Source organism: Calonectris borealis, chromosome 8 (assembly GCF_964195595.1).
Source record: "Calonectris borealis chromosome 8, bCalBor7.hap1.2, whole genome shotgun sequence".
In the NCBI taxonomy this organism is placed as follows: domain Eukaryota; kingdom Metazoa; phylum Chordata; class Aves; order Procellariiformes; family Procellariidae; genus Calonectris; species Calonectris borealis.
In genome coordinates this window covers 28682121-28701344 of record NC_134319.1, presented here as the reverse complement: position 1 = coordinate 28701344, position 19224 = coordinate 28682121, and the positions used below count along the sequence as shown (strand labels likewise).

Genomic DNA, 19224 nt, shown 5'->3' with positions numbered 1-19224 from the left:
AATTTAAAACCACCTCTGAGTGAAAACTGACTTTTTAGAGTAACCTTGGCCAATGAACTGCATCTCCATGCATTTTCTTTGGTTCACACAATGGCATTTTAGAAGGGACTAATGCAAATATTTTTATTTAGAATGCATTCATCGTTATTTAAATATCAATACAGTTTTTGCAATAGTTATCAAGAGTTCCCAGTACCAGGGGAAAATAAAACACAGCCACATGCTTGGCCATGTTCAGAGCTTTAGCAAGCCTCTCCATCTCTTAGCTGAACATGCAGGGGTGGTATGTGTCAGTACAATCTAATAAATACAAAATAAAGCAAATGTCAAAAGAGACGTTCCTCTGTGGGCCTGGACGTGCCTACCGGAGAACCACGGCCGCCTCCTGCCATGTCAAAACCCCAGTGTGAGAACCGTTGTCCGGGCTGGGATGCAGAGCGAGGAATACATGGCTGTCAGAGCAGCAATATCCAACTAAGGAGGGACCAAGGGTTGGGGGAGAGTGTCACCGACAGCCACTGGGCTGCTCAGAGCAGGCGGTCCCAGCTGCTGGCTGGCGATACCCGGCACTGCAGCCCAAGGCAGCAAGTCCTGCATCCACCAACGGCAGGTCAGTGTCAGCCCCAAAGCCCCCGTGAAGGCCATGTCTAACCGCAGTGATTAAAAAGTAAGCTGCCCTCTGGCAAAGCCCAGGAGCAGTAATGAGACTGACACATTCCTCCTACCATCTTCAGGAAAAAAGTGATTCATGCTACTACTGACTTATAAACTCACATAAATAACATTAAAAAAAAAAAAAAAAGACATTTTCAAGTACTCCCAGGCAGGGTCTTTCCTCCCCAGCTGTTGTGGTAGTGGTCCTACTCCATCACAAACTGCTCCATACAAGCCAGGGCAGGCAAACCTGAGTTCAGATGGCACTCCCAGGTTAGTCATATACACCTGCCAGTCTGGGAGAGAAGGAACATGTTTCTGTTCTGCTCAGCTACGGTATTTAACCTGGGAGCATGAAGATATGAAGTAATGAACCTCCCCCAAAATAATAGCTCTGTACAGCCCTAGGAAGGATCCTTGGCCAGCATAAACTAGATGCTACAGAGGGAGAAGCGGCCAGAGGGGAGAGCTTCCCTGCGATTGTGGCTGTGGTGATCAAAGGAGGCTGTTTGTCTGAAAAGTTTTGGTCCCCCTTGAAGAAAGAGTAGGAGCTCTTCCTACGGCTGATTACTGTAATGCAGCACAGCCTGAGTTCTGAGCAAATACTACTGAACGCCTAGACATTTGGGAGCTACATGAACAGCTAAGGACCAGAGCAAGTCCTTTTTATCTAAGCTTTTGCCAATTAGAAAGGGGAGATCACAGTCCCCAATGCTTCCCTTGGCTTCCTCTTTCCCCTGCTCCTTGCTAGGTGTCACGCTGCAACGTTGCAAGTCTGGTCCCTTGGTGGGCAGTGCTGGGTCGGAGCACGTGCTCCCCCGCCGCCCTCCTGGGCTTGCAGGGCTCGCAGAAACACAGCGGACACACAACGACTGCACCCAGCTTTCATGTCAGAGACAGACTCCAGGGCTCCTACACCGATGGAGTCAGAGGAGGGTTTGCTACACAAACTGAGCCTGGCTTGGGTTACAAATGCTGGCTGTTGCATGACATGGGATACAACTGGGACATTAGACAGCTATTGGAGACAGCTCTGTTGCTTCATGCCAATGAACACTTTTGCTGCCGTATATTCTTGCGAGAGCCCAGCCCGCCCCTGCCTTGCTGCAGGTTCAGGCGCACTGAGAGATGATGTTTGAGTTGCAGTCTAAGGTGTGAGTGTGGCTTCTTTTGCAGTTTTCGGGGCCGCAGCCAGCACCAGGGGGGCTGACCAAGTCCAGGTAGTAGGGGGATTTGAGGAAGCGGCGGTAAGAATCCTTTTCCATGAGGGTGAATATTTTTCTCTGAGCCTCATCAAAGCAGGACAGTGTAGGCTCCAGCATATTGTGGCTCGTCTTCTCCCGTGTGCATGAATCCAGGTTCACCTGTGGGCCAAAGGGACAGCATAAGTAGAATCTGTCCCAGAAGTGGCTAGCATAGCTAAAGAAAAATCCAAGCGTCTCTTCACCGAGTGTATTTAAGCTGTCCTTGACGGGCAGTGGTCTGAAATGGCCGTTGGACACCCTGTAGCCTTGGCAGAATATGTGCAGCTGGATACCAATGCATCTCTGCTGCCAGACAAACTGTCAGGGGAGACTGACACATATCCCTCTGGGATGCAGCCAGCCGGGAAACTCGAACAACTGCACGGGAGCAGCTGGAACACTAGGAATCATAGTCCTCTCGGGCTTCTCCCGTTGGAGTGTGCACATGGGATGGCCACATGGTTGCAACTAAACCCACTTTCTCTCTATCCAAGTTTAATGTGAAAGCAATAAAAATGACACCATTTGCTTGCTAACTAACAGAGAAGCAGCATCATTCAACTCTTGTCAAACTACCAGATCTCTACTTCCCTGTGCTGCTGGCCTGGTTCAGGATTTAGGGTGATAACTTTGCTCAACAACTGTTCTGTGCACATACCTCTTTTGTAGCCTGCACTGAGATGAACTCATCATAGATCTTTCTGGCCTTGGGGCTGAGCTTGGCTGGTGACTTGGTTTTCTTGTAGTCCTCACAACTGACCCAGAACTCGATGTTTTCCTCACTGTACTCAGATTTGAGAAAAGCACGGAAAGCAGCCAGTCCTCCTACGAATTGTTTAGAGGAAAACCAGATCAGGTAAGAGTGTTGGTTCCTGGATAGTCATGCCCATGAACCCCAGCAAACAGCAATTCCGCGTTCTCCTTCCTAGAGCTGAATGAGCAGCTCCCCTGTGGACGGCTGCCTGCCTCTACAGCAGTCACTCACAGCAGTCACTCGTGCATGCCGAGGGAGGCTGGAATTCAGACAGGCCCCATGGGGATGTGACACGTGGGTCCTCAGCTGCCTGCTCCCCCACTGTGACCTCCAGTGGCTCAGCCAGGAGAACACAAGCAACTCGCGTGTTCCCAGGAGGCCCCGAGGAGACAGCCAACACACATCACAGAGTCTCAGGCCATGGGAACAACACAAAGGAAACATCAAGGACATCAGCGTAGCCTGGAACCGACTGGAAAACAAAGTGTCCCATGGGCTCACCTGCAGACAGTTCCTCCCCTTGTTGGTTCTTGTTTAACCCACTGTTAACTGTGTGCTGCAGTCTTGCCCTCCCCTTGCACAGGGCTAAACCAGTTGCCTTCACAAAAGGGACAGCTCACCAGTAGGCCAAAGCCCCACTCATGACACATTGGGATTGTCCCTTGGATCTGACCAAAAGCAACCTTCACCACCCCTCCCAAAGGCCTGTGCACACACACTTTGCAGGCAGCACCCTCAACATCTCCAGCAGAAGGGTCCTCTTTACTTACTGTCATGATGGATCAAGTTTTCCAAAGAGTCTGCCCACTTTCTGACTTCCTCTTGGCTAACCCTAAAAGGAGACAAAGAGAGAAACACAGGGAAGATTTAAGGGAAGTACAGAAAGGACAAATTTGGTTTTTTGCTCAGCACCATTAGAAAATCTCTTTCCCTGATTGTTGTAAAAGCATACACGACCAAGAAGGAAATGTCTGCTTTACATTTAGAGAGACCCCTGGGGATCCCAGATCTAATCTATAGAAATTCCGGTTTGCAATCCCTGTCACCAGCCATGGGCTGGAAAGGAATTTTCCTGGAAAAATTGTTGGGGACTTTGTGTTTATTTTGTGACTGGCTGCATCTCTTGATGGGGCACGGACTTGGGATCACTCTTGCAGGTCATATCAGTGAACTCCAGAGTGCTGATTTCTTTAACCTGTCAGGGGAAGAGTAGCTATATGGAAGAGAGAGGAATGTGGGAACTAGAAACATATGAGGAACATATGTGGGAACACATCCTGCATTCATTCCCCCTACCATACCAGAACATCCTAGGGCTCATCTATTCCAGGAACACACCTTGGCCTTTGGAGTCCTCCTTGGAAAGGACACCATCGACTCGCACCTCAGTGAGAGCAGCCTGACAGGCTGCTCACTCTGTTTTTTGTGCCAATATCTCTGTGCAGCTGTGTGGACCATTGCACAAATCCAACTCAAAGAGACAGTGATGCTGATTCTGCAACGTGTCAAGTCGCACTGTGTCTGGTGATGGCATTATTCCCCTGCGCAGGAGACTGCACAAGTCTTTCCTTGTGCACATGCATATTGAATCACAGAAGTGTTGGCAGAAAGGGACCTCTCGTTCAACCTGCTTCATGGAAGGGGTCTATCAATACCTGGGGACTATTGCCACACTAGATTCAAACACACAGGTGCTCAGGAGGTACTGGGAAGCAGCAGCAGAAATGCTAATGAAGTTCAGCTCAGTGAAGGAGTAAACATGCTGCAGCCAGCCTGGGCTTAACTACACGGCAGCATCTGCTCTTACCTCTGGCTTGAAGATATTTTCTCCTTCTTGCCCTGGGAAGAGCTGTAGTCACAGGAGTCTGACTTCTGCAGCAAGAAGCCCAGACGATGCTTCATGTCTTTGGCACTGAAAGAAACAATTGAAGAACGAGATGAAGATAATGCGTTACAACTCCCTCTGCAGCCTCCTCACCCGCAATAAGCGCCTTCCGCATTACTCAGTGACACAAATGCAGGTCACTGCTAGTGACTCCAGTGCTGACTTTCCACTCCTCACATAATGCATGTTTCTGTTGCTAGACAAATACAACCGTCAAAGAAGTCATTTTTCATGTTCACCAGCACCATTTTCTTGCTGAGAAGGTCATCAGCCTGGAGGCAGGGCTGGCAAAGGGGGAGAAGCTGCTGTTTTCCTACTGTTTGTTTACAGTTAAAATATTGTGACAGAACCGCATCATCGTGCTGTAAATGTGTCACTTCTCCCTAAAGTGATTTGCCCCGCTACCGGTGCCCAGTTCTTACAGGCTTACTAATCCTCTCCTGCAGCCCTTGCCATCCCCCCACCTCATCTCGCAGCCACAGGAGCAGCGGGGCCGTGCCAGGCCACCCCACCAAGCAGCTGCGCGTGACACGGAGGGCAGGGAGGAAGCGAAGGGCGAGGAGCGGGACCGTGGGGTGAGACCAGGGGATGAGCCAGGAGCTTCACCACAGCCAGCCCACGCTGACTGCAGGCGACTCCCTTGCTCCACGGTGAGCTCCTACAAGGATGCATGCTTGATTTTGTTCTGCTTTCCAGCATGCTCAGGACAACCATTGCCTGAGAGCAGCATCTAGATATGCAGCTGGTATCGGCCTCAGCATCTCTCTGGATTTCCTTCCAGTTTAAGATCGAGGGGGCAGGTAAATCAGTCCTGCTTGCTCAGGGGTGCAAGCCCTGGCCTGCTGCAGGGTGCAACAACAGCATAAGCAGGAAATTCTTCTCCGCTCCTCAGATCAGAGCCTGGAAAAGAGCAAGAGGTTGTGCTGCAGGGCTGAGCTCTGGTAGCTGCTCAGCCGCCCAGCACTGCTCTTTGCTCCAGCCAGAGCACCCTGTCAGCGGTCCCGGCCATATCTTATCTCACTGCTTGCTTGTGCTTATAAGTGTTTCCTCAACAACTCCAGCACTAGGGTGAGAGCGAAGGAAACCCATAGCTTCTTTAGAGCAGAGTGCGTGTGACCAGGGCCGACATCCAGGCCCTGCCCAGGCAGACGTCGGGTACTCTGCGCTGCCAGACCGGGGCTGCCTCGTGCTGCCTGCCCCCAGAAGAAGGAGGCCGCTCAGGTCTGCAGGAAGGCGGCAGCAGAAGGAAACGAGACACTGCTGCTTGCAGCGAGTCCCGCAGCTTTCTGGGAGAGAGGGATTTTCTTGGGAATCCTGAACAGAGGGGTTAAAAGATGTGAACTTTATTTTCCTTTGCATTTTTTCAAATGTTCTTTTTTTTTTCCCCCGTCAAATGTTCCTGCAAATTGGAGGGGAGAATGTCAATATTTTTTCCTCACATTTTCAGCACTTGTTTTCAAATCCACCATGAGCGGGGAGCTTTTTCTCCCAGATGAGAGCAGGCTGAGTCTCGGTTTGTACTTTTCCAACCCTCTCCCATTGCACAGCCACTGGGAAGCCGCCTCAGAAGTGCTCCTGGGGGCATGAGCGGCCAGAAAGGGAGCTGCGCCATCAGAGACCCGTGCAAGTTTGCATGGGCTGGGTGAGCAGGGAGTTTTGTGGGGCCGGTGCCATTCTGGGCACCCGGGCCACCCTGCTGGGGGTCTCCAGGACCCATAGCACCTGAAAGGGAGTAACACCCCCCCAGGAGGGCTCACGGCCACCTTGCAGGCATAGAGACCCCCTCACGCTGGGCTGCGGGGCAGGCCGTGCCGCCAAGGGCGTGCTTGGGGGTGCACAGGCTCCGCTCTGCCAGCACTGGGATGCCTGGCTGGTACCGCACACTGGGATGCAGCCAGATCCTGCACCCAGGGCAGGGGTACAGCTCAGCCCATCCTGACCGGCACCGCACAACGGGGGTACGGCCAGCCCCACACCGGCCCCATAGTGCTGTGCACCGGGGGTACAGCCCGGCCTGGTCCCTCACCATCAGTACACACCCGGGGCGTACAGGCTGACCCCACACCGGCTGGTGCCGCATCCAGATCCGCGGTGCCCTGGGCTGGCCTGCATCCCCGCCCTGCCCGCTGGCGGCCGGGTGTCTGGTCCTGCCTGGTTGGGTTTCTGCATTTGGGATGCGTTTTGGGGAATGGTCCTCGATTTTTTTACATCCTGTCTGCCTTGCTCCCCCCTCAAAAAATCAAGAAAAGAAAATTCAGCAGAGAAACAGGATTCAAAGGAGAAAAGGGGTGCAAAGCTTGCGGCAGAAGCAGATGACAGGCATATTAAAATATAGCAATGCTAAAAGCTGCTTGTTTTGCTAATGGAAATGATGGGTTTAGAGTTCCCACAGCTCTGTACAAAACCTTTAGGCAATTCTGCTTCTGACTAACAGAAAAAAAAGCGCCCATAACAACCATTTGCATCTAATCTTACAAAAGAATCAGAGCCGAATCCACCACTTCTGCTTCAGACGCAAAGTGCAATACATCAGCGTATCTCCAGACTAACAAGATCATTAACAGATGCTCAGAAATAAACAGTACCTTTTTAAGCAAGTGGCTGGCAGTGCAGCGAGTCCCTTGCACATCTTGCTCCCGAGGTTGGTTCTGTATTCCAGGAAAAACAACAACGCAGGAGGCGGCAGAGGCTGCGTGCGCGTCCTTCGCCGTCTGCAGAATTCAGTCTCGTCTCTCAGCCAGCTGCGCTGCCTTGGCTCTGTTTTATAGCCTAGCCCAGACAGCCCAGCAGCACTCGCTGACCCAGTCAGGAGTCAGCACAGCGGCAGCATCCATCCCCTTTTTGCCCACCCAAGAGGAAGAGGGTGACGTATAAGCCAAGACAAAGGAGTGAGTGGGATTGAAATCCTTACCAGAAATGAAGCTTGGTGTCTGGCTGCAGAGGCGGATTCTTTTAAAAGGGCGGAAAAAGCTTCAGGGGCTTTCCTCTATTGCAAAAGGTGGAACGGTGCAGATAAAAGCTGAAGGAGATTTTCAGAGGGGCACAGACAATAAAAAGGGTCAGAGAATCAATTCTGAGAAGTGAGGTGAGCTTTGCTGGTTCCTCTGTTCATTTTCCCCTTCTATTTAAAACAACCTGGGGAAAACAAGGGATGAGAATTTTAAACACAAAAGGTTCCCGTAATCCCAACAACTGGAGAAACCAGAGCTCTAAGGAAAGAAGAATGTAAATTCACCAGGGAACTACCCAGGCAGATAAGACTGTCCCGTTTTATTCTAGAGGCATGTGGATATATGCCTTTGATGAGGCTGAAAAAAACGCTCTGAGGGGCATATCACTATTGGGATAGAAAATGTGTGTGTCCTGGCACACACATATTTGGGGACAGCTCATGTACATGTGTAGGAAAAAGTAGGACAGGACGTTGACAACACGGCTGCCTTAGATATATGGGTATCACTGCAACACCTTCCTTCTCCATTTGCATTTGCCCCTAATCAAAAGCCAGACCCTGGGACTCAGGAGTCCCTGAGACCCCAAGGGAAGATGATTAATTAAAACAATAGGCATAACTGTGCCTGCCTGGAGAGGACTTTGTGGCAGCGTTGAGGCTACTTTGTGCTAAAGGGTGAACCCATGAAACACCTGGCTGTGGGAATGTTTGGTGGTGACTGCGCTGCCTGGCTCTGCCGTGGTCCCAAAGGAGAGCAGAATGACTCCAGCAACGCCACTTGTCCTCAGCCCTTGGAGGGTGCAGAAGGCAGTTGCCCCTCTGGAGAGAGAGAATTGGCTGATACTTATTGAGTCACAGCTCAGCACAGCTTGCACCATCATTATAAAAGAGTGGAAAGCTTTGGGCAGAAGGAAATGCTTATGGTCTGCTGCACTTCAAGTCTTGCTCCCGCTGTGAAATAAAGAAGCTTCAGTTCAACAGCAGGCTGTCTGCCCATGCTGCCCACTGCTGCTCCCCCTCTCCCCAGAACCCTTTAAATACTTTGCCCATGACCTGGGCAAAGTTGCAGGGTGAGCTTTTTCCTCGTGTGCCTCTAGAGCCTACAGCCAGCAGCACAGACAACCCAAATCCCAGACTAGTTTACCTGCCCTGGCATACTGCATCCTCTCAGATCATTAACTGTGCTGAAAGGCAATGCTCTGATTAACTTTAAAATGCTTTTGTATGAAGGTGACTGTCCTGTTGCCAAACCTCAGGCAACACGCCTGCAAGTCCTGCACTGTTTGGACTAAAAATCAGCTCCAGCGCAGGGCAGTGTAACTGAGTGAATCCCCTTTTGTTTTTAGTGTTGGTGAGTTGACAGCGCTGGGGTGGATCTGTAGGAGTGACTGAGCACTGGCAGAGTTGGTGCCAAAGCTCTCTGATGTCTTCTGTTTGGGGAGGAGAGAAGCCAAAAGGCAGAATATGGCCAACAGGGAAAAAACTTAACTAATTAATTAATTAATTGCTAAATATTTAATTTAATTAATTTAATTTTAATCTCAAACTTGTGCAATGGTACTGCTGTTCGTGTGCAACTGCAGCACGTTCATTCAAGCGATTCAAGAGCTCAGCTGGCCAACATGGTCAAGGTGTCTGCAAGCTCTAACCCTGACCCTAACCCTGGCAGCCAGAGCCTGACCTGCTGGCTCAGGAAGCTCCAAAAGGCTGCTTGCTAGGGCAGGGAACCTCTGTGCAGAACACAGAAATTCTGCAGTTTCTCTGCAAACTGGTGTGTAACCAGATTTAGGAATATCACAATTCTCTGTGGATTGTAAGCACATTCGCTGCATGGCTCTAATGACACTCGAATGCTGGTGTTGTCAACATCAAGTCATCTTCTGCATTCCCCCATTTCTGTGTGAGCAAGCTGTAATAAGAAATTTCTAACACTGCCATCACAACAGCCAGCCTAAAGGGCTTTGCAATTAAAACCATCCTCCCTGGACTGGGTATGCAGATTCCTAGAACTGCTGGAGTTGAAATTTCCCTTTTTCCAGTTCATTAACACAGACTGGTTCAGTCTGGCCCCCATGTGAGGAGTTTGGGTTTGTGTACTGTTTCTCCTCTAAGCTGTGGTTCCCAGCTGTTGCAGTTTAATATCCTCTTAGCTGCTCCCCAATCAAAAGTACCCCCCTCCTCTTAGCTGCTCCCCAATCAAAAGTACCCCCCTCCATCTCTTACCCTTCATAGTCAGGCCTCTTCTCCCAGGGCACAGACCGTGCTGTGCTCAACACCAAAATCTCCTCCTCCCTGCCAGAGAGAAGCGGCAGCTTATGCCACATTTTACGCCTGTCACGTCACCTCTGCCTCGCTTCACCTGCGGCATGGAGAAATCAGCAGCGAGAATGGGCTGGGGGGTGCAAGGCTGGGGGTGGGGGCTCCCTGGCCAATACATCTCTTGGCCGCGAGGTGCTTTGGGAGCACCCAGGGGCTCACAGGAGACAGCGCGATAGTAAACGTCTGCGGTTCCCACTGTGGCACCCCTCGTCCCCCACCCACTCGTCCCTGCTGCATCCCCCGCCCTGCCTCCCCAAGCAGCTAGAGACAAGGCTATGAAGCAGAGCTTTCCCTCCCACCATCACGGCTAGGGAAAAACATCACACACGTGCGTTCACCCCCATACGCAAGTGCGTGTGGGATGTGTGCCGGGGCTCAGCTGCAGCCCAGCGGCAGGCTGTGGGAGGAGGCAGAGAGCACAGGGAACGCTGCTTTGGTGGTCATTGCCCAGAGCCGAGCTACTACAGGCTGTTGCTCTCCTGACAGCGTGGGGCTCTCCCGCCTCAGTCCCTTCCCATCTCAGAGCAGCGTGCTGCGGGATGCTCTAGTGCGCAAGGAAGACGGCTGCTTTGCGTCACTGGAAACGGAGAAGGGCATGACATGGGAGCTGTGAGGATGTGCTGCTGGGCCAGAGCCTCTCCTGTCACTGCTGCCTTCCCTGGCCGCCTTGCAGAGGCCAACAGTGGCCCGCTCTTCCCACTCTTCCTCCTCTTCATGTCTCACAAAGCCTGCCAGGCGCCTTGGGACTGGGCTAGCAAATTGCCTGGGTGCACAGGGGGACACTGGGCAGAGCACTGCCCATCTTTCTCATGGGCATCCGCATCCCAATACACGTCTGGCCCCCGATTTGCTCTGCACACAGCATTTGTGAGGAGCCGGAGCAGCTCCCACACCCCTGAGAAGCACTAACCAGGGTGGCACTGCTCCCCAAAGCCCCAGGCTGCAGAAGCCCGGTGCGAACAGCTGCCCTGGGGACACTTCTGCCCACGTGAGCGGCCCCGGCACCAAGCCCTGCTGCGGGGAGGGGGCTGCAGCTGTGCTGAACTCCCTGATTTGCTTGGCCAATACCCCAGCCCCAAGCACTCTTTGCACAAAATCCCTTCCAGTGCAACCCCCCCGCCATTGATTTCTTCTCCAGTACATCCGTTAGCGGGTAAGATTTCCTTCCAGTAACAAGGGCTGCATCTTCTCCACATACATGCGTGCTTTGATTGAATTACGGCTAATGAGCTGGGAGCAGAGAGCCCTGGAAGGACCGTTTGGGTCTGAGTTTAGATGAATAAGCTCAGCGCGTGCCTGTGCGTGACACTGCATGCAGCCACGTTTCCTGTCCCAGGGCACTGACTACGGCCTGACCTCTCTAGAAGACGAGGCCACGCTTGTCCCCATAGGGTCCCCCAGCCAGCACTGGGATTCCCAGAAACGCTGTCCCACAGCATAGTCTGAGGAAATCGTTCTTTCCCATGTCTCTGCAGTGCACCGCCTGACTTCACGCGTGACCACAGACATGGCCCTCGCAACCAGCCCCCAGAGGCAGCCTCTGAGGAGAGAGCATCTCTTCCCAAATTAGCCCTGACGAGGGGGATGACTCACCATCCCGCCACACGGTTAATTCGCTGCTCACACAGAAACCTTCTCAAGTGGATGTACCTCCAGGCCGACCCAGTCACCTTTCTGCTTCTCTTGGACGAAGCAAAGATGAACTTTTAAAGGCAAAGCAGCTTTGGTTTCCTGTCATAGTTTCTTGCTGAGCCTGCTCCTCTCTGAAGTGACGCTCTGTAAACGTTAGCACGTTCATTCAGCACGGTCCTTAGCCCCAACTTCATACAATTCATACAACCAAACGTACAACTCATACAATTTTCCCATGCTCTCAAGTGTTTTCCACTTATACATGCACCTACAACATCAGTGGATTTTTGTCATTTCTAAGTGCTTGGAAGTTCCTAATAATTTGGGGGGTTTTGGTTGGGTTTTTCTTTGCTTCAACCCTCAGTTTCTGCCTACTACTCCAGTTACTACCCAGAAGAAAATATTTCATCTTGTATCAAAGGAAGAATTTTGTTCAGCCCAAATGGACTTTTTTTTTCTCCTGGTTTGGATTTGCTAATGAAGTAAGTGGGTTTTTTTTTGTCTGGCTTCTTTGTGGGCATCAGACAACAGAAAAAGCTATAATTTGAGTAATATGCCTTCCAATTTCCCAAATCCCTGTCTCATCATCCATCTTGATTAACAGCCCCTTAAACGTTTCCTCTTAACCACTTAGAAAGTTTTGAGTAACACTGGACCACAAACCAAGCCAACATATGCCTGTTCACTGATGCTTTCCCAACACTAAAAACACTTTGAAATGTCTCATTTAGCCACTTTTAGTCCATTTAATATGGATTTTATGACATTTTAAGCCAAATATTGATAGCAAGCCATATTCATTTATAAATCTATTTCACTGCCACTACTCCCTCATAAAAGCACTATTAAGCTCATTAGAAAAGGTCTATTTTTCCATTAAATCACGTCAGCTGGTATCAATTATATCACCACCTTTTTCAAATGAGCCTGCTATCATCCATACTAATAGTGCTCCTGCACTGATCAAAAGGTTAATAGCTCTGTGACTATATAACTCATGCCCTCTTAGAGCATGGCTTTCTTCCAGTCTCCTTTTATTCTAAAATGTATGAAAAGGGACCACTCTTGGTCCTGAGAGCTCTTTAGCCTATTCCTCAACGAATCTTAGTGCAAGCCAGTTGCACTTGGTCAATATAAAACTGTGTAGATCATCCCCAGGGCTGCATAGCCCCCAGGCAGGGACACACCAGCAGGTCTTTTGCAAGGGACACCAAACGGACGCTTGCACTGTGTCCCAGCTCTGCCTGCAGCTCCTCTGGAAGTCTCCCAGTGCCAGACCCCAACGCTGCCATGGCTTCTTCTGCCCCTGAAACGTGCCTGGGGGTGTGAAGCAGCTGGTTTTGTCCTGTCTGTGTGCTGCCAGCCCCTCCTCAGCTCACACACCCTGGCTGAAGCGCAGCACCCGAGAGCTGGGTGCTGCTCCCACTGAGCAAAGGCAGCTCTAGTGAGACACGCACCACGGACTGCTCACAGCAAACAATTTCACCCCTGACAGCAACCAGATCTAAGCATTTTCACTCCGTATTTTGACCTAATACAGTGTAACATGAATTTAGCTGCTGTTCATTTAAACATACAATTCTGTGTTCCTTCATGTTCTTCTTTGCAAGCTGTTTGCACTTACTATTTGAAGCTTACTGGTAGATCCCCTATTGAGACAGGAGCTGTGATGGGCGATGGTGGGACAGCTCAGATTGACCCCTGTCATCGGGCCCATCACCGCGTTAGCTTACAGTCAGTGGTTTGCGCACACCTCGCCTGGGGACCTCTCGCTCGTGGGCAGATTGCTTCACCCGAACGTGCCCTAAGGTACAGGGGAGAAGGAGGCATAAAGGGAGGCAGGAAGAGGGTTGATGCGTCAGAAATTAAGACACCTTTATTTACAGTGTACCACAAAACCGGTCCTCATGCCTTCTGCACCTTAGCAACCCAGCTGTGCAGTGACTTCCTTTCTACAGCTTTAAAAAGCCCAACTTTTCAATGTGATTGAGCTATCTTCTGCCTAGACAATTACTAGAGGATGTGAAGTTACAGGCTAAAAGGCTAAATCTTTCATCGCTGCAGATCTAGTGAGATCTACTGTCTTAACCTTAGCTGGCCCTTCCTTCCTTCCCTCTTACCTTTCCAGTGGCAGCTGAGCAGAATTAGAGCCTGCTCTAATACCACAAGGGCCCATGCCAGGGAACAAAGGCTTTATTCAGAAGTGCAAAGCCCAGGGGACATTTTGTCAGTGGGGTCATGGCTCAGCATCCAAAGCACGTTGCTTACTGCTCCAGTCACAGTTTAGTTGTTTGATTCTATAAGCCTGCTTACAAAAGGCAGCTTGGAAGCAGCAAGCATCTGCCAATGCCTGTCTCAAGGGTATGCCAGTTATTGAAAAGGTGATGTCTGACAAGTCTGCGGATGGGGTTGCAGAGCATCATGATTGTAGGCTAAAGAAACACAAAAGCAAGGACAAGCACCTGCAGCAGAGAAACACCATCCATTCAAAAGCACTGCGTGATGCCAGCCTGCTGCATACAACGGCTGAGGTGACTTAGGGTTGAAGTAAATGCTCTTGATGTGGCCCCAGCCTGAAGGGCAATTCTAAAAGGTGCCAGGTATTCCACGGACCAGTCAGGCCTGATGTGCAGCTAGTTTAGAAATCACAAAAAGAGAGCAACAAAAGGAAACTGCACCGAAAACTGTTGATCCTAGCCTGAAGTTCCTTGATCTGTGTCTTGGAGGTGAATTGGACAGAATGAAACTGCAAGTGGCAAACATCCAATGTAGCAAAAATGTGGAATTGCTACCCTGGGAAAATGTCACTTGCTGCGGAGGTTGATTGCATAGGAATGCATACAGTATATAATAGACATACAAAGACACGAAAAACAGTCACTGCTCGGTGAGCTCTGTTTTGCCAAGATCTCTTGCTACTTAAAATTTATGTTGCAGCAGTGATGAAAATCCAAGCAGACCTGGGCTTCACTGTGCCACAGAGGAAAAAAAAAAAGCAGAGAAAGAGCTGTGAGCAAAATCTATGGCACATGGTACATGGCTGTGCCCTGCAGCTGATGCTCATGGCATCACGCTGAGAGTGACAATATTTAGTGCTTCATCATTTAGAAATTTCTCCTTTTTCCAAAAAAGAAATAAATGCTCCATGTTGTTACATTTCATCCTTGTGAACTTCTCAGCAGGATGCACGTGGCTGAGATCTTACTGTCTCTTCTGAAACCGTGTTTGCTTGTCTTTCTGGTACTCTGGATGTAGGCTGGATGCTAAAGACTGCAATTACTGGCTCAGCAGGTGAGACTCCTGCAAGCTGCTATCCCAAGGCACATTTGTGCTTTGGTGTTTTAGCTAGAAATAAGTTTCAACACAGAAGGAAAAAATATGGGCTTCTATACCTGTTTTAAATCAAGCCTCCGGTATCCATAACTGGCTCATCTAACACAGGATCACTTGGATCACATAGGAATCTGACCAAGACCTGTTGCAGCAATCCTCAAACTGTCATCCACAGAGGACTTGTGGTCCCAAGGATATAATGCAAAAATCAAAGATGCTGTTGCCTTGGATAATTTCAGAGATGGAGCCACAAAGATACATTATGGACCTGGATTTTCTCAGATGAAGTATGTTCAGATCCAGGGTACTATTTCTGATCACTGTAGAGACAAGCTAGCTCTAAAGACAAACATGGCTCTGAAAGGAGTTGTACTGTTCAGCATTATCACGGTATAAATTGACTGCCGTCATGTACAAAGTGTTTTATATTCCATAAGTACAGAGTGTTTATCTTATTTGTGCATTGTAGGAAATTGCAAGCCTCTAGTGAGGGTAGTACTGACAAATTGTGTTTCCCCATTTTGTGAAATAATGCTGCAGTCCCAGTCAGTCCAGCTAAACTTCACCCATAAAACCCTCACGTGAGGTTGCCACACAGCCTAATTTCACGGGCTTGTCCCAATTGGAAAGGATTGCCAGGCATGGCCCCTGGTTTGTTACAGAGAGCACTAGATGCCCATAAAAATACGCCCAATATCCTATCAGCCAGCAAATCCTCCCTGGGCATTGCTTGTCCTCTCCCTCTGTCCCTGAGATAGCCTCATGTCACTCTGCATTCACCTCCGCTCTGTGAGATGTGTCCTACCTCTTTGCCGTCAGCAGACCCCAGATCTACTCCTCCCTTGCCCCGTGAACACCAGCGTCTTGGGGTGCCTGTGGAGGGAAGGCCAGGCTGAGGAACAGGATGGAGCCATGCTGGCTAGAAATGGGAAAGGCTGGGGTCATGAGAGCTGGAAAGGAGGAGAGCAGGAGGGGAAGAAGTGGTCAGTGATGTACAGAGGAGGCAGGAAGCTATGTGAGGAGAGGCCCCAGAGATGAGCCGTGGGAAGGAGGAGGACACGTCCCATGGCATCTGGACAAGACGATCCTTGGGAACACAGTCCAGCAGCCAAGGGTCTCCAGGGAGACTCGGCTGTCTCTGGAGGCAGCATGTGCATGCACTGAGTGGCCTTGCTGCCCTGCAAGGGAGGTCACTGAGAGCTGAAACAAGTGCCCCAGTGCTTTGGCCAGTGTGGTAGGATCTCTAGGGAAGCTGTGCCAGGCACAGGCCTCCAGCATGACCCTTCTGCTTGGCAACATCCCTAACTGTCTTTATTGTTATCTTGTGCTTGAGATTCATAATGGAGAATCACTTATGTTCTGAGTAAGAGCAGCTAAAAATAGTGCTAATATAACAAGGATGAGAGATGAATTTACAAAGTGGAGACAGAAAACCCAGAAGCCCCTCACAGTCATTATACGCTCCAACAGCTTTCAGATGGGCTTTCAACAGCAGATGCTCTTGCTGTTAGGCAAAGAAGGAAATTGCCTAAGAGGGTGGCAGATACCTGGAAGGCTCATATTGGAATGATTTCCTTTTGCCCCCTCTCCCTTCAACATACCTCACTGCTATCCACCTTGTAACCCTGCTTCCTTCAACCGAAATATGTGGGGCTTAGCTGCCAGCAGGTGTGCACAGAGCATCTGGTAAGGCATCACATCAAACTTTGTGCTGGGAGAGAACAGACTGGTCATCTGCCATTTTCTAAGTCAGCATCAAGTTTCAATGAGATATTTCTTCCCTGTCAGAGACAGACGCTGCCAAAAACATGTATGGCTTTTTCAGGCTCACCCTCAGTTAGGGTGTTGCAATTTCTGCTCTGTGTGGAAGATCTGTCCCCTCTCATGTGGGCTAGTACATCTGCAGCTCAAGTTTTGAATAAGCACTACGGATTTGTAAAATTTTTAAGCATGTGTTGATGAAAGAAAAGCAGAAGCCTCAGGAGGGGAAAGAGGCTACCACGATACCTGGACCCCTGGTGCTCACATCAGGTGTGAGGATGGTGTGACAGGTACTCCTGGTTGCACAGTGGCCCAGCTTCAGAAGGATGGGCAGGGGGATAGAAAGAAACCGACTTGCACCACCCCAGACCAGCTGCCTAGACACCTCTCCCAAGCTGCAGGAGCTCCGAGTTTAAGCCTTATCTTAAGAAAAAAGGCCATTTCCCCCTTAGAGTTGAGCCCTTTGAATCAAAGGGCCGGGGTGACACCCTGCCCTGGTGCTGTCTCTCACCTGTCTCGCACTAACCACGCGCTGCTCAGCACACAGCGTTGCACAGACCCTGAGCAATCCCTGCCCCGCTGTGAGGCTAATGCAAAGGAAGTGGCTAATTTAAACTCCAAATTGTTCTGGAGGCTTTTGGGGGTGCTTACCACTCCTATTCTAATAGACAGGGGCTCCAGGGAAGCTACCTTGCAGTCTGAGCTGGATTTAGAGTGACAGGCAGCTGATACAAAACAGGCTGAAAGGCAGTTTGGGAGAGATAAGTTGGGTAGAGAGAGGCCTGGCTCACCCTTCCCCATAGCCACAATAAAGCGTTTGATGCGTCCCTTCTCTGCACTTGATCACGTTCCTGCTGCCTCTGTGATTCGTATTATGCAACTGATTGACTTTGCAAGATATGAGAACAAAGTGTCTCCTTGCCCTGCTCCCTGATGTGCATTAATTGTGTTAGATTGGAAGGCTGAAGCAGAAATCAAAACAAGCCCCCAAGCCTGGTTTCTCTGCTAATCACTGGTGCTCATATCCTTGTTATGCTGAGGGACTCTGTGCTACAGTAATCTAAAGGCACCTGGGCATGCTTCCATTGGTCTGCAGAGCTCTTCTGTTGCAGCCTCCCAGTGAGGACTGTGATACTTTCCGTATCGAGCAAAAATTGTGTTCCAACAGGAATTTTCTCTTCGAGGGTTAATGAGCAACTCTTGAAGCAGCCTCTGATCAATGAGATGTAAAGAAAGTAAGCCAGGAGGCACAGAGGCCAGCTGTCTTGCCAGCTGCATCCCAATCACAAAAAGTAAAAAAAGTGATGGAGAAAGGAGTGGAACCAAGAGCATCACCTGCTCAAGCAGTGCCATAACCGCTGAAAGCATGGCTTAAGGTATTTCTCATGAAAACTCAGACTGCTCCTGCTCAAGAACTCACTGCCCTCGGGCCAGCGTATTCCAGTTTAGCATCTTCGGGCTGGTGCCACATCCCCAGGGCTGGTTTGTCAAAAGGACTTCACACCAAGATGCTCATACTAGGAGGGAACAGGCACTGTCGACAGATGACACCCACACCATGTACTTTCATAGCTGAGGTACATCAACGTGACAGTGCTGAGCTCAACAGAGTTACTCCACTGCATGAAACCTAGTGTTGACAGGAGAGGTTTTTGCTTCTGTTTTTCTCCATTTCCCTGCATCCAGCTGTGGATTGCCTTTACTTATGGCTTCTGGATAATAGAGGTTGAATCCCACTGTGCTGTTTTACTGCTTTTTAAATTCTCTAATATATGCGCACTTGGCCTAAAACCCATCAGTCCAGTAGGGGAGGCAGGTTGGACTCTGTCAGCAGCAGAGACCAAAGTGGGCTCAAATTTTAAAGAAATTAGATCTAAAATCCTGCTTGTCTTTGTTCTGCATGACTCACACAAGGTAATGTGCAGCAGAGGCTAGAAGGGGAGGGGGACAGCTCTAAGTGCAGAGGGGTTTCCCTCCCCCCCCCCCCCCTTCAATTTCCCTTTCATATATTGTCTGGAGTTGTTCATGAGAAAGCGAGGGGAAGATATGCTACCCCCAGCCTGACCCACAGTACACGCTCAGGTGTTATTATGTAGGGACATGGAAGTTATTCCCAGCCAAGACTCCATCCAATTTTTATCCAGCCCTATTCTGTGTTCTGTCGCTGCTAATGTATTTTCAGGAAACCTGTTTCAGTACTGGTGCAGAAACAAGACTATCTCAACCAGCCTCCACTGATAAACTAACTGGCCCAATTACCCAGAGTTTACAATTCAGTGAAGCAAATATTTTGTTTAACTGCAAGTACATCAGATCAGACCTCCAAGGGGCTTGGATGGAGACACCCTGCCCCTTCCTAATCAGTCCAGAATCTCCAAATATTCAGCCATGGAAGAGCAGAGCTGAATCTAGCACGTACAGGGCTCAGAAGCAGTGTAAATACAGACCTGGTAATGAGAAAAGCATAGAGAATTATAACATGAGCAATCCTGCACAGGGAACGAAGGGAGGGAGAGCAGAGTGTGCTATCCACACAGCCTGCGGAAGGTCAGCGCAGGATGAATGAATGAGATACAGAAGCTTTCAACCAACCACGTGGCTAAGCAGATAAAATTTTTTCCCAGGAGGTAAAAGGCTACCAGCCTGGGACCGCTATGCACCGAGAAGCAGGACTAGGACTATGCAGCCA

General features: G+C 49.9%; 1 protein-coding gene across 2 annotated transcripts; it reads right to left on the bottom strand.

Moving 5' to 3' along the window:
* Window positions 1–96: 96 nt before the first annotated feature.
* RGS4 (regulator of G protein signaling 4) lies at window positions 97–19218 on the bottom strand. Of its 2 annotated transcripts, XM_075156581.1 has the most exons (8): window positions 15580–19218; window positions 11403–11585; window positions 9714–9849; window positions 7123–7672; window positions 4460–4564; window positions 3423–3484; window positions 2557–2723; window positions 97–2018 (listed from the first exon to the last, which is right to left on the bottom strand). In XM_075156581.1, exons 4-8 carry the CDS (start codon window positions 7164–7166, stop codon window positions 1767–1769), a joined length of 630 nt encoding a protein of 209 aa, XP_075012682.1. In that variant the 5' UTR covers window positions 7167–7672; window positions 9714–9849; window positions 11403–11585; window positions 15580–19218; the 3' UTR covers window positions 97–1766. The 2 variants fall into 2 exon arrangements, with proteins under 2 accessions (XP_075012682.1, XP_075012683.1); XM_075156582.1 differs by lacking the exons at window positions 9714–9849; window positions 11403–11585.
* Between the last annotated feature and the right edge of the window lie 6 nt (window positions 19219–19224).

Coding starts and splice junctions, on each gene's coding strand:
- RGS4 (XM_075156581.1), bottom strand. CDS start 7,166: ATGTGCAAGGGACTCGCTGCACTGCCAGCCACTTGCTTAAAAAG. Junction 3,485..4,459: donor AAAATATCTTCAAGCCAGAG/GTAAGAGCAGAT, acceptor GTCTCCTTTTAG/GGTTAGCCAAGAGGAAGTCA. Junction 2,019..2,556: donor CAGTGCAGGCTACAAAAGAG/GTATGTGCACAG, acceptor TTTGGCCCACAG/GTGAACCTGGATTCATGCAC.